Raw genomic sequence first — 17,955 nt, forward strand, 5'->3', positions numbered from 1 at the left:
TATATCTGTAGCGATGAAGAAGAGTGAAATGCCCCGCACAGCAACAACTATAACAAAAGGCTTGAAGCATTAAGCTTGGGAACCAGAAGCAGTTGTTTTGTTGGAAGCAAGGCTACTGTTAACGGTTTACAGGCGATGAACCATGATCATAGCCACAGAACCTGTTTCATTAACACAGATGACCTCATGACCCATTTTGATCTTTCCTCTTGCTGAAATCACTGTTGCATTGGTCATTACGGGTATTCACACAAACTCTGTGTGTGTGTGTGTGTGTGTGTGTGTGTGTTTGTTTGTTTGTGTGTGTGTGTCTACAAAGTTTGGCCATGTTCGTTATAGGCCCCTCCCACTGCCACGCCCGCTTTCTGACTGTCGGCATGTATAGTTAATCAGCTGTCCAAGTCTGTGAATCCTTTGGAAAGTTATGCTCCTTTTTGGCCACTAGCCTTGCTACGCCCCCTCTTGGCCATGTGGCATGAACACAAACACACGCACCCTTGACCTACATGTCAAATTTCAGTTTCCTGGGGCAAAAACCGTGGCCTCCTTTAGCAGACCGACCAACCAACCAACCAAACGACGACGAATGAGATATAGAGCCGCTGGTCGATGCAATAAGCATATGTAGTTAATACTGATATGCTGATGTGAGCTTGGCTTAATGTGTAGTTAAGCGTGACGTTCATGACACCAGTCTAACCACGCAATCGTGCGTGCGTCTGTTTCTATTTTTACACAAAAGCCTATTTTTGAGGCAGGGTGCATAAGCGTCGTTTGGAGTGTGGCTGGAGCTCAGACAATATATATATTGTCTGAGCAGGTCGGGAGACAAACAGCTTTGAACACTTTTATGAGCGTTTTCAAGGCTCTCCATCAATTCAGTGCGCAACTGAGCAGCCAAGACACGAGCTTTGCGATCCGTGATCCGTGGGGAGGGCTGTTTGAAAACTACCGCAGAGCCACAGGGAACTGAGCTGCTGCCATATTTGGAGGGTAAGCATGACAGTGTATTGGACCCACATCTGCTGCACGTGGAGCTCACGATGACAATTCACGGCAGGACAGTGGATGCAGTCGTCAAAAGTGTGGATATCTGAGCGGGACGCCAGCAGCCCACCATGCACACAGCGGACATAGCTGCTTCTGTGTTGCTTTTGGGAATTATTGTCGTGTCGTTGCTGTCCAACGTTGTGGTGCTGATTTGCTTTCTGTACAACCCTGAGATCCGGAAACAGGTACCCGGACTTTTTATTCTCAACCTGACGTTTTGCAACCTGTTGCTAAGCGTGTCAAACATGCCTTTAACTCTGGTCGGGCTCATCACCAAAGGCCACCCCGGAGGCAGCGGCTTCTGTCAGATTGTGGGTTTCCTCGACACTTTTCTCACCACGAACTCCATGCTCAGCATGGCAGCTCTGAGCATCGATAGATGGGTGGCGGTGGTGTTCCCGCTGAGCTACCACTCCAGAATACGGCACCGGGACGCAGTGATAGCGCTTGGATATACGTGGGTACACTCACTCTGTTTCTCCACGGTGGCCACCTGCAGCTCCTGGGTTGGGTACCACCAGCTTTACGCGTCGTGCACGCTTTGCAATGTCAGAGCGAACGGCGCCGGGACGCAGTTCATCATTTTCACGGTGCTTTTGCACTCTCTGACTTTCCTCCTCACACTGATCGTGTTGTGTGTGACTTATCTTAAAGTACTGAAAGTTGCGAGGTTTCATTGTAAACGCATCGACGTGATCACAATGCAGACGCTGGTGCTGCTCGTGGATATTCACCCCAGGTAAGAAAAAAAACATATAAGTTCATTCTGTCTAATCCAAAACAGGTTTTTGTGTCATGCTGAAACGGTGGTACATGCTGTGTAATGTTAGTGTGTTCATGAGCAGCACTTCTGAGCCCATGCTGACAAGCAGGTGTTTCAGCACCACTGTTTTGGTCCAGCGTTTTAGCCATACACTTAGAAAGAGCATTTTTGATCCACTGTCACCTGTGATCTCTTGAAACGCTGGCAGAGCTGGAGAGACAAATAACAGTGGTGCAAGTCAGGCTGCCTACCACTCCATGATATGATGAAGTCAAATTAGGATTAGGATTAGAGCCAGAAAGACTTTATCTGCTGTGTCTAAGTGGGACATCAACTGATTCAAAATATACATATTTTGAGGAACATTCACCTTCACATATAAATCCATATTATAATGTTACAATTTTGAAGCAATGGTCACTGTTAAATTCCACCAAGCATGTGCCAGTCCTTTTCATTATTATGTGCCATGAATGCCAATACCTGACCTCCTCAATTGCCTCCCCATTAGTTCTACCCATCTACTGTCTCATGATTTCTTGTCATTTAAACCGTTAAACTAAAGTTTGAATCGTCCTCTTGCTAACCTATTTGATATCTGCATAAAGTGGACATTTTCTAACCTGACCCTCACAAATAATGGTTTCCAGTGCATCACTGTCTTTTTAGTATCATGTTCTCTCTCAGTGATTAGCTTCATTATGTCATATATTTCCCTGATGGTGCCCCCTGGGTGGATAATAGTACCTGTGTGCTTTGGCAGTGTGCGCCAGAAATGCCTGGATGAGCAGAAGCGGAGGAGGCAAAGGGCCACCAAGAAGATCAGCACGTTCATTGGCACATTTGTGGTTTGCTTTGCACCTTATGTCATCACGAGGTGAGCAGAGACGCACCGTGTGTGTATGTTTGTGTGTGAACATAAATATATGTGGCACTCATGGTATGTCTTCAAATGATGAGAAAATGTGAAGGCTGGGAGCTAGACTGTCGTTGTATTACATGCTGGCGTTTTATCATTTACCAATAGAAATGTTTGGAATTAGTCCCTTCATTGTGCTAGAGGTGGAATAATTCTCCCCAAGGAAAATTATCACTAGTCGATATCACTTTGTACATCCTGTTCACAATCTGATACCTTTTTAGTTTTATATACAAAATTTGGTTCTTGTTACCAAGCCTTCAAAACTGATGAGGATGAGCAAGAGAGAGGAAAGAAAAAAAAGTGAGAATAAGTGAATAAGTCAGAGATTATATCGCTGGACCTTATTAGGATTAGTCCCAGTTAGGTGATGCTAATCTGTCACAAGATGTTCAAATTCTGCTATAGAAATAGAAATCACACCAGCAGTTGTGTAATGGTGAGACCTTGGGTTGCATTAACCAGACAAATGAAGAAGTCAAATTACTAAGAAGGCAAGACCATGGTGGATTTATGATTCCCTGTTTTGATTGCTAATACATATATATATATATATATATGTATATATATATTCACAATGAGAAAAATATGGCCGGATGCAGAAAAAATGAAAGTACCCATGAGCTCACATTCCCCAACGGGGTGATGGCATTTCAGTGAAGTGAAATATTGACATTTTCTACATACTACTTGACTTAGGGGGTTCGTTTTCTTTAGATGTTTTCCACTCCAGTTACACTGATCTATGAAATGGCTTGACTGCTGCATATTTCTTACGGTATATGACTGTTTTTTTGTTGTTGTTGTTTTTTTTTAACTAGAATTATCGAGCTCTTCTGCCCAGGGCCCATAAGCCCTCACTGGGGTGTGTTGTCCAAATGTTTGGCCTACAGCAAGGCAGCAAGCGACCCGTTTGTCTACTCGCTCCTTCGTCACCAGTACAGGAAGACCTGCAGCCACCTGGCTAACAAGGTCCTGAAGAGGAGCCCGCTCAACTCGTCCTCCCGCAGGGTGGAGAACAGCACAGGCAGGAACGACAACAACTCCACCACCATCACCACCAACAACATCACCAACATCCAGCCGCCTAACAACAAGCCACCCGTCCCCTGAAGGTCACCGCTCCTTTTGTAGAGACACTGAGGTACTTCACCCAACTGGAAGCGTCTTGGATTAGATCTCACACCTTACATAGGAGTTAACACACAACATGACTCGTAGGAGAAGAATAGGAAGTACACACATATGACAATATTGCCATTTTGAGCCCCTAGGATTTATTGTAATGGTGTGACAGTGGATTGACCTGCCAGTGCTGGTGTAGCATCACAGTGAATGGACCCGTCACTGCATCACTGGTCGGAGCAGGACAGGTCGACCACTTTAGTAGACCGAGTAAATCATTAATGGCATTTGGTATTTCGGTGTCTTTTTCCGCAATGAGTGGCACTTTCTAATGAGATAGTTTTGTAGCATATTGGTAGAGTTGTGTCAAATAGCCTGTGTAACTTGAAAACTAATACTTTTGGTAACTAATTTGCTAACAGTGTCATTAAATGTAATACATTTTATATCCCACGCAGACTGAATGGCCAAACTTATTAATTAAAATTCCAGCATTACCTCTGACCTCAATCATTCTGTAGTTGGATACAGTAGAAATTCAAGATGTAACACTAAAAAAAAGTGATTTTAACAGTACAATCATGTATGCATAGTGGCGATGGTTTGACATTCCAATGTAGCTGCAAGGCCTGAGTCCTAAAGTGCCTTTCAGACTATTAAGTTACTGATATTGTTCAAACACAACAGATTGCTGCATAACAGGAAAAAAAAAAAACACATTTAAACTGGTACAGAAGTGAAATAATGCTGTAACAGTTTACAGTGGTGTACTCAAATACAATGACAGAGCCCAATGTGCAGTTTGGCTGCATTGTAGGAAATTATTAAAAAATGTTTTGTTTTTTTTTTGTTTTGTTTTGTTTTGTTTTTAATACCACCACATTGTATTGTTGCACCATGCAAAACAGGGTAATTTATTATGTGAATGTGATAGCAGCTAGTTGGTGATGTGTAATTAACATTCCGTTTCATGTCACATGAGTGGCAGTGTGACCTCTGAGGTTGTAAAAACAACTCATTTTGACAATGTTAGCAATCAGGGTGTTGTGTTTTACTTTGCTGTGAGAATACGAAGCCTTCAAGTGGCATAAAATCTATTTATTTTTGTCAGAATTTTGTGTTTGATTTTTGCAAACTACATTTGTGATTATACTGCAATAAATGCTGTGCATTTTGACATTTTGAAAGTCTCCCCAAGTTTTCCCTGTATTAATTACCAGTTTAATCATTTCTTTGTGTGCATCTCTAACTGTGCTTGATATTGCCAAAAACAATGTTCAAATATGGTCACTAAATCTTGTAGAATACTTTAGCAAAGAGCAAATCCACCCAATCTTAACATCTTTACTCTCCCACCGCGAAGCAGTAAAAGAAGATTAATAATTAATTTTAGAAATAATTTAAGATATGTTCCACCCAACTTAGTCACAGCTGATATGGCAGTTCCTTTCTCCAGCACAAGAGAGTTACTTTCACAATAGAATCAGGATTGAGAGTTAAAGGCCGTCATAATTGCAGGGCTGTTAGAAGAAGTGGGAGAGAAAGAAAGGGAACAAAGAATAAGAACAGTGAATAGATAGGGTCTGCACCCCTTTACCACGCAGACAGCTGTGACAGTACTGAGGGATTCTGGGCATTAGCACCTTCCTCATTTGCCATCACTCATCCTCTCCTTCCTCCTTTTTTCTCTCTCCTTAAAGCACAATTTGCATCAGTGCACCTAAACCCAGTAAACCTTTTCCTTTCCTTCTCCCATTCTGATAGTAAGCGCATGGAGCCATATCCATTATATTTAGATCAAAAGCACACAACAAAAATGAAAATGGCATTTCTCAAAGCTGCCTCCTGTGTGAACCATGAGTTTTAGAATTCAGCATGGGGCAAAAGCTATATTTTACCATATCACCGCATCCATAATGCGTGACAACCAAAGGCAATTCGTAGAAAGGGTTCAGAAAGTTGGGAAGGATCTCCAGACAGGAGGTGAGCACGAACCTCATCTCCCAGGGAGACTCGGTGAGTGGGCGAGAGGCAGACACAAACCTGCCGTACACAAAATGCTGTGTACAGACCTTGTGATTAAGTCACAGTGCGTAGGACGGAGAAGAAAGAGCAGGGGAGGAGAGGAGAAAAAACGAGTGCACTGGCTGACTTCACACAACCTCGGGGATGGAGATGCTCTCCCAATTAGAAGAGGGAAAAGTGGTCCCCGCACAGCATCATGAAAGACTCTATGAAGTGAGATTTCTCATCGGAAATCCCAAAAGTTGTTGCAGTAGTTGTGCCTCTGAACTTCCAAATGCAAAGGAAAATGTTCCCACACATCAGGTATTGCTGAATTATCATATTCTTGAAAGGTTTCCATACATCCATGCAGCTTGGACACCTACAGTGCTGCCACACAGTCATGGTACACTGCCATCGTGTCATCTGACCTTCCTGTCATCCTGCAGCCCATTACAGTCCATCATGTCAAACCCTGCTTTGGGGCCAAGTGGAAACATGCATATCTGCACATAGGACACATACTGGAAAAAAAAAGTACTTTCACATTGTTTTTCTTGTACTTTTACAAAGAACCAGCCTTGGAACAACAAGGCCTATTCCTTGTGACTAATTTGAGTTGTACTCTAGGAGATTCCTTAGAAGTAAAGTTAAAAAGAAGATAAGGCAATAGGCCAGTTGCATGACGTATGTGTTTTTTTAATGACTCACCAGGTGGGTTGGAAAAGAAGGGTTATTATGTGTAACTACTCAAGAGCTGTACAAAACATACAAAACAAAGATAGGCTGACATGTAGATAGATGCATACCTACAGTAAGATTAATATGCCTTACTATGTAATGAATGGAGTTCACTTGACCATTTACCTTCTCATTTTCTTAGACCTTACCCACCCACCACACAAACACACACACATCCATCCCACCCTTCCTATAACACAGAGCATTAATATCAGTCTGACATGCTTGCTCATAACTCTGCCAGTGGAGCAGGACTGGCTTCTGGCACAGGATGTGAGTCATGGAGATGTTGGCCCCAAATGCTATGTCGAAGTATATTCCCAGTGCCCTGCAGCATACAGGCCATGCTGCACACAAAAATTAATAAACTAAGAATATTTCTGTCAGGGAATAATGTACCTTTTTGCCGTTGTTGTTAGCTGTAAAAATAAATGCTTTGTCTCTGGAGCAGTGTTCAAAAAGAATATCATCACTTCATTGCCAGGTGAAGACCCTGTGTCTCGAAGATGTGCATTTTTCAGGAATAAAGAAAAATAGCCTTGATTTCAATGATCAATCATGCATTTCTGAGCTTATCTAATATGTTTTGAAAGAGGTTCATTAGCACCAAGGCTTATAGTATAACCACAATCCATTGAGGAGCATGTTATCCTTCAACTGAGGATAAAAACAAGAGTCAGCCATGAGTTATGAGGTATTCACATGCTAGCAGTGATATGCAGCAGTAGTAGGATTTTTAAAGTTATTTATATTTGATATTCTTTGTAGTCCACCATAAGGGCAAGATCTGCTCCACATGTCGATTGCAGACCTGTTAAACAAATAATTATGTTAAAATCATTACTTCATATTGTAGCCATCTGTTCAAGTGATATCAGTTTGCTCTCTCTCTCTCTGTGTATGTATGTGTGTGTAACACAAGCAAGTGAGTTTGTGTGTTATTCCCTAAAACATTCAAGCAATAGAAAATACAAAGAACATACAGTGATTGAATGATGAATGTAACACACACTGATTCAGACCAGTAACAAGAAGAAAGTCTATCAAGTATTCCATGCAGCTATATAAATATTAACTGAATTAGCCCAAAATGAGACAGACAAACAAACAAATAAAGCCTCTCAGAACAGAAATGAGGAGGTAATCGCAATCAAGAAATGGATTTCAAATAAGATGAGTGGGAAAAAGTCATGATATTAAATCAGGATGCGGTCATTTACTGAGGTCATTGTTTCATTTTTTATCTGTTGTCATTAAATCACAGACAGCTGTATCCAACTGAGCTGAGAGCTGATGCAATGGTAAATAAGAGCAAATGTATGTACTTTTTTTTTTTTTTGACAGTTCATGCACACTCAAATGAAGCCGAGCTTGCTTTCCCTTTCCAATTACAGACGATCCCCAGCAGTCGATCGCTAACATTTCACCTGATCTCTCATATACTGAAGATCATATTGGTCCCGGCTTTGAACAATAAGCGCACTTAAGACTTTAATATGACTTGGCCTTTACATGAATCCCCTCAGAGATATCTGTCGAGCTGGTATTCACCTTTCCATAGAATCACACTGACATACTGAAGCTCTATTTAGTGTCCGGTATTCACATGTTCTGTCTTCTTTTATTAGTTTTGATGCTTGGTTTCATATATGTTGAATGTATATATTGAAAAAGACAGTGATTATACATCTCATCTATTACAGCTTATATACAAGTTGTATTGTATGTTACTCAAATTTAACCAGTGGTTACTCTCTTAAAAAGACCTTATCTTTACCCGAAATCAAATCATACAAAGGCTTCGTCTCTTACACCCACATAGTATTTCTCACAGTTTAAGCTGTGACACGGCTGCTCCAAGAAGTGAGACACTGTAGTAGCTGCTGCCTAACATTTGAGTCACACCCACTGCTGAGTAATGCTGACCTGAATATATATAAGAGGAGAAAAAAAGGGAAAAAAAAAAACAGCACAACTCTGGAGGAGAGTGTTCTGATACACCCTGTGTTTAAAAATAGATCAGTGAAAAAATGCTCGACCTTTGATTTTTTTTTTTTTTTTTTGTAATCAGAATTCATGAGATGGCAGCAGGCACGTTTAGGTGTAACAAGAAAGCTTTCATTTGCATGGTAATGCTGACTGAATCGATTTGCATCAAAATGCTCGTCATGTAGCTCCTGAGCACTCTTGAGTATTCTTGAAAAAAAAAAAAAAAACACTCAGGATATCCTGTATGCCCACTTATGCACCTAGTGAGGAACTGGTGGTGTCCTGGTGGCGTGCCAGCTGCACTCAGAGCTGTGCTGTTAACAGTTAATGAGGATGTGATACAGGAGGCTTGAAGCTTCATTTTGTGAACAGAGTGAGTTTCCAACCATCTGTTTATTGATCAGGTGGTACAATAAGCTGACAAAAGGTTGGTCTGGGCGTAAAATGGATGCCTCTCAGAGGATGTAAATGATGTTCACAAATAAAACTTGTGACTGATCTCAAATAATTAAAAATCCATCAGACATTGTCGTGACACAATTGTGAGGGAATTTCTTGTGCTGGAAAGAAGCTCTCTTCCTCTCATGCTGCAGAATTGTTGTATGGAATAATGGAATAATAAGTTTGATTAATGAAATAAAAGCAGAGTTATTTACGTTGCCATTTACAATGATAACATGGTGTTCCTTAAGTGCTGAAATTATAGGTTTACATTTAGAAAAATGCTTCATTGTTCATGTGTTTATAGAGCCTTGGTGGGTGGCAGGAGTATAAGCACTCTGCTGTGGTGTGCAATATACAGAAGGTTGAATAAAATATTTTGGCTGGTGCATCAGCAAGCTTAAGCGTATGGTCAGTTTTGTTGCACGAACCTCTGCAAGAGCCAGCAAAGTCAGACAGACATCAGATAAACTATTTGAAAAATCTGTGTCCTTATAAGTCTTTGAAAATACAAAAGCTCCTACAGCTCGTATGTGCAGTGAGCTGAGAAAGTGAGTTGAGAAATTAAAATTGTTATCACAGCCAAACAGTGGTGTATGGCAGAGAGTATTTGGTGACCTTCATGTGTCCAGTTAGCATGCTGCCCATGTTTACCAGTAGTGCCCAGTAGACAAAGCACATATTCAGACAGCTGCCTCCTACTTCATTGACGGAGAGCTGCACGCAGACTCTTAACTCGTGCTAAAATCCATGAACTTGACTCTGACAGCTTATTTTCAATTTAAATGAAGGCCATTTCTTTTGACCAGTATTCATGAGTTCTTGGCTTTATTGTGAAATGGCAGCCACTGGATTAATCAGGACGACAATGATACTCAACACGTCCTTAATCTGATCATTTTGGATTAGTAAATGAACCAAACAACAACAAAAAAAAAACCTGATTAAACAGGGCTGAACTGATGATTTCGGTAAACATCATGCATGAATTCAGCTTGGGGCAAAAATGGTTGTAATTTTTAACATCTTATCTTACAGCCACTTTAATATACATATGTACTATCAAATAAAAACAGTGCATTAAATTGCCCTAAAACCCTCTGACAGACATTCTTTACCAAACCTGCCGAGAGCCATGAAAAGCTTCTGAGAGGCATTTCCTCCTTTTTCATTACCTTGCTGTCAGCTGCAGTGAAGGTTGTGTGCGATATAAATGTGTCAAAATGGTCCGCTCTGTCATAAGGTACCACTAGAAAACCCATCAGACAATAATTGAGAGCAAAGAGGGCCACATCTAAACTGACACAGGAGCGATATCTCCCTTTTTCTAGGTCAGATACTGCTCAGATAGGGTTAAAGGTGAAGCACAAGTTAAGGCACCAGTCAGGGTGTGTATAGCTTAATATTTTAGAAGTGTGTCCCTGGCTTGATGTGTGACCCTGGAAAGAATAACAGTATATCTATTGAGTATACTGAGATACACTACTGGCATACTGAGATATTGTACGAGGAGCAAATGACGTGTTTACGCATCAGGATGCGACTCTCTACCATATATGTCTTTATTCAGCTGACGTGCACTCAATCAATACCCACAACCACAGAGGAAATCTAAAAGGGAGAAATGTAAGGAGATTGCCTCTGAAAAGGACAGAGAAAATCCAATGGGAGGGATTGGGAATCTATCAGCAGGACAGCATACAAAACTGATCCACACAATCATTGTTTCAGCCAGCTAAGACCCCATGGCTTAGAGAGAAATCCACCAAGTCATTTCATGAGGAAAGATTTGAGCAGAGAAAAGATCTGGAGATAAAGGAGCTCTTCTGGAGAACCATGGTTTCACGTCACAGAGGTCAAATGAACATGCAAGCTTGCGTATTGTGAAATGGAAAATTCTGGTCAAGTGAAAACACTTGGTAACAAGAAGAGTACACTCAGTAGACTGCAGATCTCCACCAGGCTTATCTCCCCTTTTATGGACTGTAGGCTGTCCTATGTACCGAGCAAAACTCAGGAGAGATAGTCAATGGTACTTTTCAAATTACAAACTGTGTGATTCCAGTATGATACAGTACAGTATAAAGTATACAAAAACTCCCAAAGCCTCTCAAGTTTAATCGCTTCTTGCTCTCTCTGTATCTGTTTCAGATTATTTCACACAGTATAACAGTGGTCAAGAACCTGTGGCTCACAAGCCATTTCTGACTCTTTGTTAGAAGTTATATAGTTTTCAGCAGAATCAACATTTCAAAAGAGCACAGATTAAAATGGCAAAATTCAAAATTACTACTAATGGTCTCTCTCTCTCTCTCAGACACACACACACACACACACACACACACACACACACACACACAAACACAAACACAAATAGACCCATACACACCACTCAGTGATGGCTGTTTTACATGTCATATTTACAGTTGGGAAGCATCAGGCTATTTAACCTATTTTAACAGATTACATCAGCCTCTGACACTTTTTACAGCGCTTCTCTCCTGTGTGTGCCTGATCTGTGTTGTGCTGACTTACTCCACCTGCAGTGTGTTTTATATACTCGCCCAAAAAAGGCAAAGCACACCCTGGATTTTTTCAGAGTAAACATGGCCACAATAGGATAAAAAGAATATTGGGCTGATTGGCCCATTAGTATGTGAAGAGAGAGAGAGGGAGAGAGCAGTGGTGAAAGTATCGGGAGTAAAGTTTTTGAATCAGTACAACCATGAGAGGCTCTTCATCATTACTCATAACTGCACAACAAAATTTTGGCCGACAGTCCCAGTTAGCCCAATTAGCTGCAGACAGACACACAGACACACACACATGATGAAACATATGATCTCCTCCAGCCTGCGGCCTGGCAGAGATAAAGATAATAAGTAACACCTGGAATTGCAGATGCCAAACTTGTAAAGGCCTGACGTAAACTTCAACACACTAAAGAATGACGTAGATAAATTATTTAACAAAGCAAGAGGCGTTGTGGGTTAACAAGAAATGGGAGGGAATTTTGTATATAGAGGAGTTATAAGAAAAAAGCATAATGGTATTTGAACTTGTGAGCCATTTGTTGTCGAAATGGGCCTCAGAAATCATCAAGCCTCCATTTGTCTGAATTTTTAAGACTTCTGGTTAAAAAAGTTGACCATCTACAGGAGAAATTAATAGAGCTTTCTTAATTCCCTCAAAATAATCAAAGAAAAGAAAGGTTTTCATGTGTTTTTATAATCTGACAATAACTACACCAAAGGAAATGGACATTGGTAATAAACTAATCAAATATTATTTTAAGGCTACAATGATGATTGTCATAAATTCAGTCTGTGACATATTTAACATATGCAGCGGTGCTAGTTGTTAGGTGTGAGCATCACTGGTTTCTAAATGCCTAGTGGACACAGGCTGCCAAATTAGCTCTTAGACACACTGAAACCAGCTACCTACAGGTATTTTGGTATCCACTCTGCATTTGCTTGCATCAGTTGGTGTGGACAGCTTTGCCCTCTGACGGGCGTGGGTTTTGACGCATGATCTTTTGCACTCTGTCTTTATAGCTGAGGACCAGCTACCATGACATGACTATGTGAGACCGCAATGACTTCAGGAACTGCAGTGCAAAGGCAGTGAGATTTCCTGTGAAGACAATTAATTAACAGGAGAAAGTCTGTGCCTGGCCAGACATCACCCTACCATACATCTTTATGGGGACAGTTTAGGAAAAGACTCATTAGGAATGAATATTGTCGATGTTATGTGTAGGGGCATGCATATTTGTGTGTATGTCTCTCTATTTTGACAACTACATCCGTTCACAAGATCTGTTGATCACATATTGGCCTCCACATCAACATGCAAAATATCCCAGTGACCCCTCGACTCCATTAATAAGGGAAACATCATCACTGACAGCACTGGGCTTTCACCAGCAAGTCAGCTTGTGTGTGTTTGTATGCAGTGAGAGAATGTGTGTGTGTGAGAGAGAGAGAGAGAGAGAGAGAGAGAGAGAGAGGAGGAAATAACGGGGGTGGCATGACATTAAACCTGACAGAAGGGAAACGTCATTGCCTGCTGCGAACTACAAAGCCTCCTCATCCATTTCCACTAGTTGCCTGGTCACATTCCTCACTAATGGGGAGAAAGAGTAATGAAGATATAGTCTGTATCATGGAGACTGTACGAACTGTATGATCTCATTTTAAGGTTCCAGATAATTGGTGGTGGATTTCATAGCTGGATGTGACGGTAATTTGCAGCTTTATACAAATTTTGACATCTTCCAACAGTATATCTCCCCGAGTACAGGATTTACTGTACATTACAGGGCTGACGAATCTCTTTTTTACAATTACCATCCTCGACACTGAATGTGACAGTGATGACTGTTAAGGACCAAATGAATTTCGCATTTGAAAGCGAACGCGAAATGATTTCTAAGAATCCCAGGTATGACCCGTCGCATCACGGAAAATGACAGAGCTGTCACTGCACTGAAAGTTCGACATGATTACTATTTTGAAGGAATTAGAGGAATGAGTCACATTTGGAAGTGAATCAAATACCCTTGCTCACATAATAGCTGCAGGCGGACACTGACAGATACTCGTGTGATCCATGTAGGGAACACAGGACAAACAGGTGACTTCTGGCAGGCACAGTCTAGATTAGCAACAAGGAATATTAAACACAACCTGGGTTGCTATGGTTTCCTGGCCCTGCTGTGTGTGTGTGTGTGTGTGTGTGTGTGTGTGTGGTAGGAGTATTTGGGGCACATGTGAAGACTCCAGTTGTAATCACAGTGAAGCGCTGGCAAAAAGTGCCACAGGACAGCATGCAAGCTGGAAGGCAGTCAGGCAGTTTCATTTTTGGCAAAAAGCACCGCATGTCGACAGATGAAACAGACAGCAGCAAATATTTATTTTGCATAACCATAAACGTGCAGTTATTTAACTACTTATAAGATGAGAATGAATTAATTATTTGTGATCCAAACAGTTTACGTGCCAGCAATGTGTTAACACTCATTTTTTCAACATTTGGAGATTTGAAAAGAAACTTAGAGCTCTTCTAAAAGCAGATGTAAACCAAGCCACAGAAATTACCTGTAGTGCTTGTACAGTACCTGCAGTTACAAATCCCACGCAATTCACTATGCCAGTTTTTCTCTGCCCACACTGAGCTGAGATAAATTACACATGCACAGAGATATAACAAATGTCGATCACTACCATTTCGAAAGCAGATGGGATCAGTGGGGATGCGATGTCATACCTCTCCTCAACATCCCTCCTTGAGAAATGACCCATTCAAAGTAAACATGTCATCATGGACCAAAGAGACATTTTGACAGGCCAATTAGGCTTGATAGTCACCATGCAAATTTCTGCTGGGATTTCTATTTCTTTGCAACTGAAATGTGCATCTGTCACTTCATCAATGCCATCAATAATTTTTGCACTGCCACCTTGCAGCAAGAGGGTGTTGAGCTTAAATAATAATAAAATGAAATTTATTTTATTTATTTCCAATGTGATTTGCACTTTATTATATTTAACCTCTTTTACATTCTAGGACATTTTTGTTGTTAAAATGTAATCCAAATGAAGCATATAATTATTATCACTGACAGCAGAAGTAATAGTATTATTAGCATTTTTGTTTTTCCTTAATATATTTTAGGTTGCTCGACATTGCTGTGTACTGAATGTGAGGTATGAAAAGCTTTGTGTTAAATTTCCATTGATAAATATTAGACTTGGACAAAGTCACTGACATAGGGTGACATGTGTGGTAAGTGCATTTATTTTGCTGATTTATATCTGTTCTGATAAAAAAAAAAAATCAGCCTTCTCTTCACAAATACATAATCACATAAACATAATTTATAATAGCTGGAGAACCTACACATTTAGATGAATGCTGAATGAATGCTGTTGATCACAGGACGCCTGCTCTCCTCCAGGTCCTCCAGCTGTTGGGTGCAGGGCATGAATAAGAGATTGTCAATCAACATTGGGGAAAATCACCAACTTAGAATGATAGCTGCCCAGAAAGGGGTAGAAAAAACTGTACTTTGTCAATGAAAGTTTGTAGGAGTTATATAAACTGAATATAAAAACAAGAAGAAAAATACTTGTGAAGTTATTCACCAGTCAAGAGGGGTGAAAAAAACTATTGATTTGTTTTTGCTAGTTGTTTTGCGTCATGGTTGTGGAAATACTGTGTTAGCCTGATATATATAAGGAAACATGAAAGATAAACAACTGTAAAAATCTCTCCCTAACCTCTCATATGTCTCCCAGGAGACCATCTGTCAGAAACTTGCAGCCTTGGACGCAGACACATGCAACACTGAGTGTCATGTGTCTGGAGTCCTGACGACTTCATGAACCAGAGAATGTGCCAACCTCTGAGGGAAAGAGGACTCATCCTTCATCAGGTATGATGCACTTTCTTCTTTTCTGTATTGATTAACTGTTTGGAAATGGATACTGGTGGAAAATACTGGGCCTGCTCATGAAATGAATATCTGTGACTCTGCTGACTTTTCAGTGTGCCACAGCACTGAAGCACCTTAAGGCTGCTGGAGTCATCCACACAGACCTGAAACTTGATAATATCATGATGGTAGATGAGGGGAGGAGGGGGGCTGACAGAAAGCCATAAGAAATCCATTTGGAGTTTGCCACAAGCCATGTGGGAGACACAGAAAACTTGTGGAGGAAGGTACTCTGGTCAGATAAAACCAAAACTGAACTTTCTGGGCTTGGTGCAAAACAGTATGTGTGGTGGAAACCCAACACTGCTCCTCACCCTGAGCACACACCATCCCCACAGTGAAGCACAGTGCCGGCAGCATCATGCTGTGGGGATGCTTTTCATCAGCAGCTACTGGGAGCCTGGTCAGGATTCAGGGCAAGATGGATGGAGCCAAACACAGGGCAATTCTGTTTCAGTCTGCAAGAGCCCAGAGACTGGGGCAGAGGTTGACCTTCCAGCAGGACAATGACCCTAAGCATACAAAGCATGCAAAGCTACACTGGAATGGTTTAAGGCCAAGAATGTTAATGTCTTAGACTGGCCCAGCCAAAGCCCAGCAGCCTGTTGCACCAGCTATGTGTAAGTTTGAATATAGCTGAATTTGAACATCAAGGATGGATTTACACTATAACTTTAAATAAATCATATGTATCCTATGTCTATATAATATATACATATATAATAGAAGAATGTTCATATATTCTAGATTCATTACACATAGAGTGCAATATTTCAAGCTTTTTTGTTTTACTTTTGATGATTATGGCTTACAGTTCATGAAAATCAGAAATCAAAAATACTAGAATATTACATAAAAAAAACATCACAAAAAGGATTTATAACACAAAAATGTTGACCTTCTGAAAAATATGTTCATTTATTAACTCAGTACTTGGTCGGGGCTCCTCTTACACGACTGACTGCATCACTGTGTTGTGGCGTGGAGGCCATCAGCCTGTGGCTCTGCTGAGCTGTTATGGAAGCCCATCCTGCTTTGATAGCAGCTCAAATGACCTAAAAGCTGGTAAATCAACATATACCCACTAACAAATCAACCAGTTTTGATCTCAGCTGAACCACAAAGACTTTATAACAGGATGAAGGTTTGTGTATGTTGTTATGAAGTATCTGCTAGGACACATGCAAGACAAGTAAGGGCACAAAGTCCTATTAAATGAATAAAAAAGTCAAACATACTGCAGCATGCCAGCTAGTTGATATTGCATTTCTATTTCTATGACATTATATGCTTTTGTATTTTATAGGTTACATTATTTCTATATTAGAAATGACGTGTTAATGTCCCATTTTACATGAATGCAGCATCACACAGAGTCAGTGACCCTAACAATGAAATGTCACTGAATGCAACAATGTTTTGGCTACGATGGACTTAGTTAAGGCGTAAGTGCTAATGGTGAAACTGAACAGAGACAAGACCTTGAAGATTGAACTTAACTAGTTACAACATAGGAGTTTTTACTTGCTACCTCTCTTGTAATGTAGGAAGCTGATTTTGCACACTCTTGACCTCTGCTGTTTTATTCATTTTCCAAGTTAATCTACCCTGGCATGTGGGCGCTGAAGGCAATATTGCAGTAAACACTGATTGGAGGATGTTTGTGGACAATCAACCGGACATTTTCCAATAGGTCTGTCTGAAGATGCTCTGTGTTCTTGTGTACTGATGTGGGTGGATGAAAATAATTGATTATCTGATTGTCTTCTGGTGTCACGGCCTGCTTTACTGACATCTGTCAGAGGCAACAGCAGCCCTCTGACAGCAGGAAGGTTGGGTCTGAAACCATGCAGCAGCCGTCTCTGACCCAGCAGGCCTCCTCTGGCGCAACCTAATCGTGCCCAGCGGGGCGTTGCTCCCCCTACCCTCGGCCTGCTGGGATGAGCTGCGAGGCCTAGCCCCTCCACAGAGGCACCAAATAACATCCATCCACAAAAACCCAAACCCAGTGCCAGAGGTCAGCGGTGAAAAAGAAGAGGGTCGGGCCTGAAGCCAAAGACAAGCAAGAGGTAGATGTTGTTATATATCAGAGGTCAGTTTTAACTATTAAGATTGAAGAGATTAAAGCAACATTTGATCTCAGCAGGAGCTCAGAAACAGAGGACAAGAGGTAAGCTCAACTTTGGTTCACACATTGCTGGAGTCAGCTGAATTTCAGTCAGCTCAAAGAGGGTATTGCCATTAACATTATAATGTTCCTATATATGAAATTTAAATAAATAAATAATAAATAAATAAATAAAATGATAACTCTCTCTTTTTTAAAAGTAAATTACATTTTAAATTTCATTTTGACTTGTGAGAAATTAATTAAATTTATGAATATTTATGATTTACAAATTTTGTAAACCAATAATTTAACCC

The 17,955-nt window shown here is 40.8% G+C and overlaps 1 protein-coding gene and 1 long non-coding RNA gene across 2 annotated transcripts; one reads left to right on the forward strand and one right to left on the reverse strand.

The window, feature by feature from the left end:
• Nucleotides 1–1,118: 1,118 nt before the first annotated feature.
• gpr26 (G protein-coupled receptor 26) lies at nucleotides 1,119–3,845 on the forward strand. The gene is made up of 3 exons (XM_030071085.1): nucleotides 1,119–1,789; nucleotides 2,577–2,690; nucleotides 3,554–3,845. Exons 1-3 carry the CDS (start codon nucleotides 1,119–1,121, stop codon nucleotides 3,843–3,845), a joined length of 1,077 nt encoding a protein of 358 aa, XP_029926945.1.
• An 8,362-nt stretch (nucleotides 3,846–12,207) lies between these two features.
• On the reverse strand, nucleotides 12,208–15,764 carry LOC115372319 (uncharacterized). Its single transcript, XR_003929442.1, has 3 exons — nucleotides 15,687–15,764; nucleotides 15,059–15,061; nucleotides 12,208–12,218 (listed from the first exon to the last, which is right to left on the reverse strand). It is a non-coding gene; the product is annotated as an uncharacterized LOC115372319 (long non-coding RNA).
• Nucleotides 15,765–17,955: the final 2,191 nt, after the last annotated feature.

The sequence above is a fragment of the Myripristis murdjan genome, chromosome 15 (genome assembly GCF_902150065.1).
Source record: "Myripristis murdjan chromosome 15, fMyrMur1.1, whole genome shotgun sequence".
Lineage (NCBI taxonomy): Eukaryota > Metazoa > Chordata > Actinopteri > Holocentriformes > Holocentridae > Myripristis > Myripristis murdjan.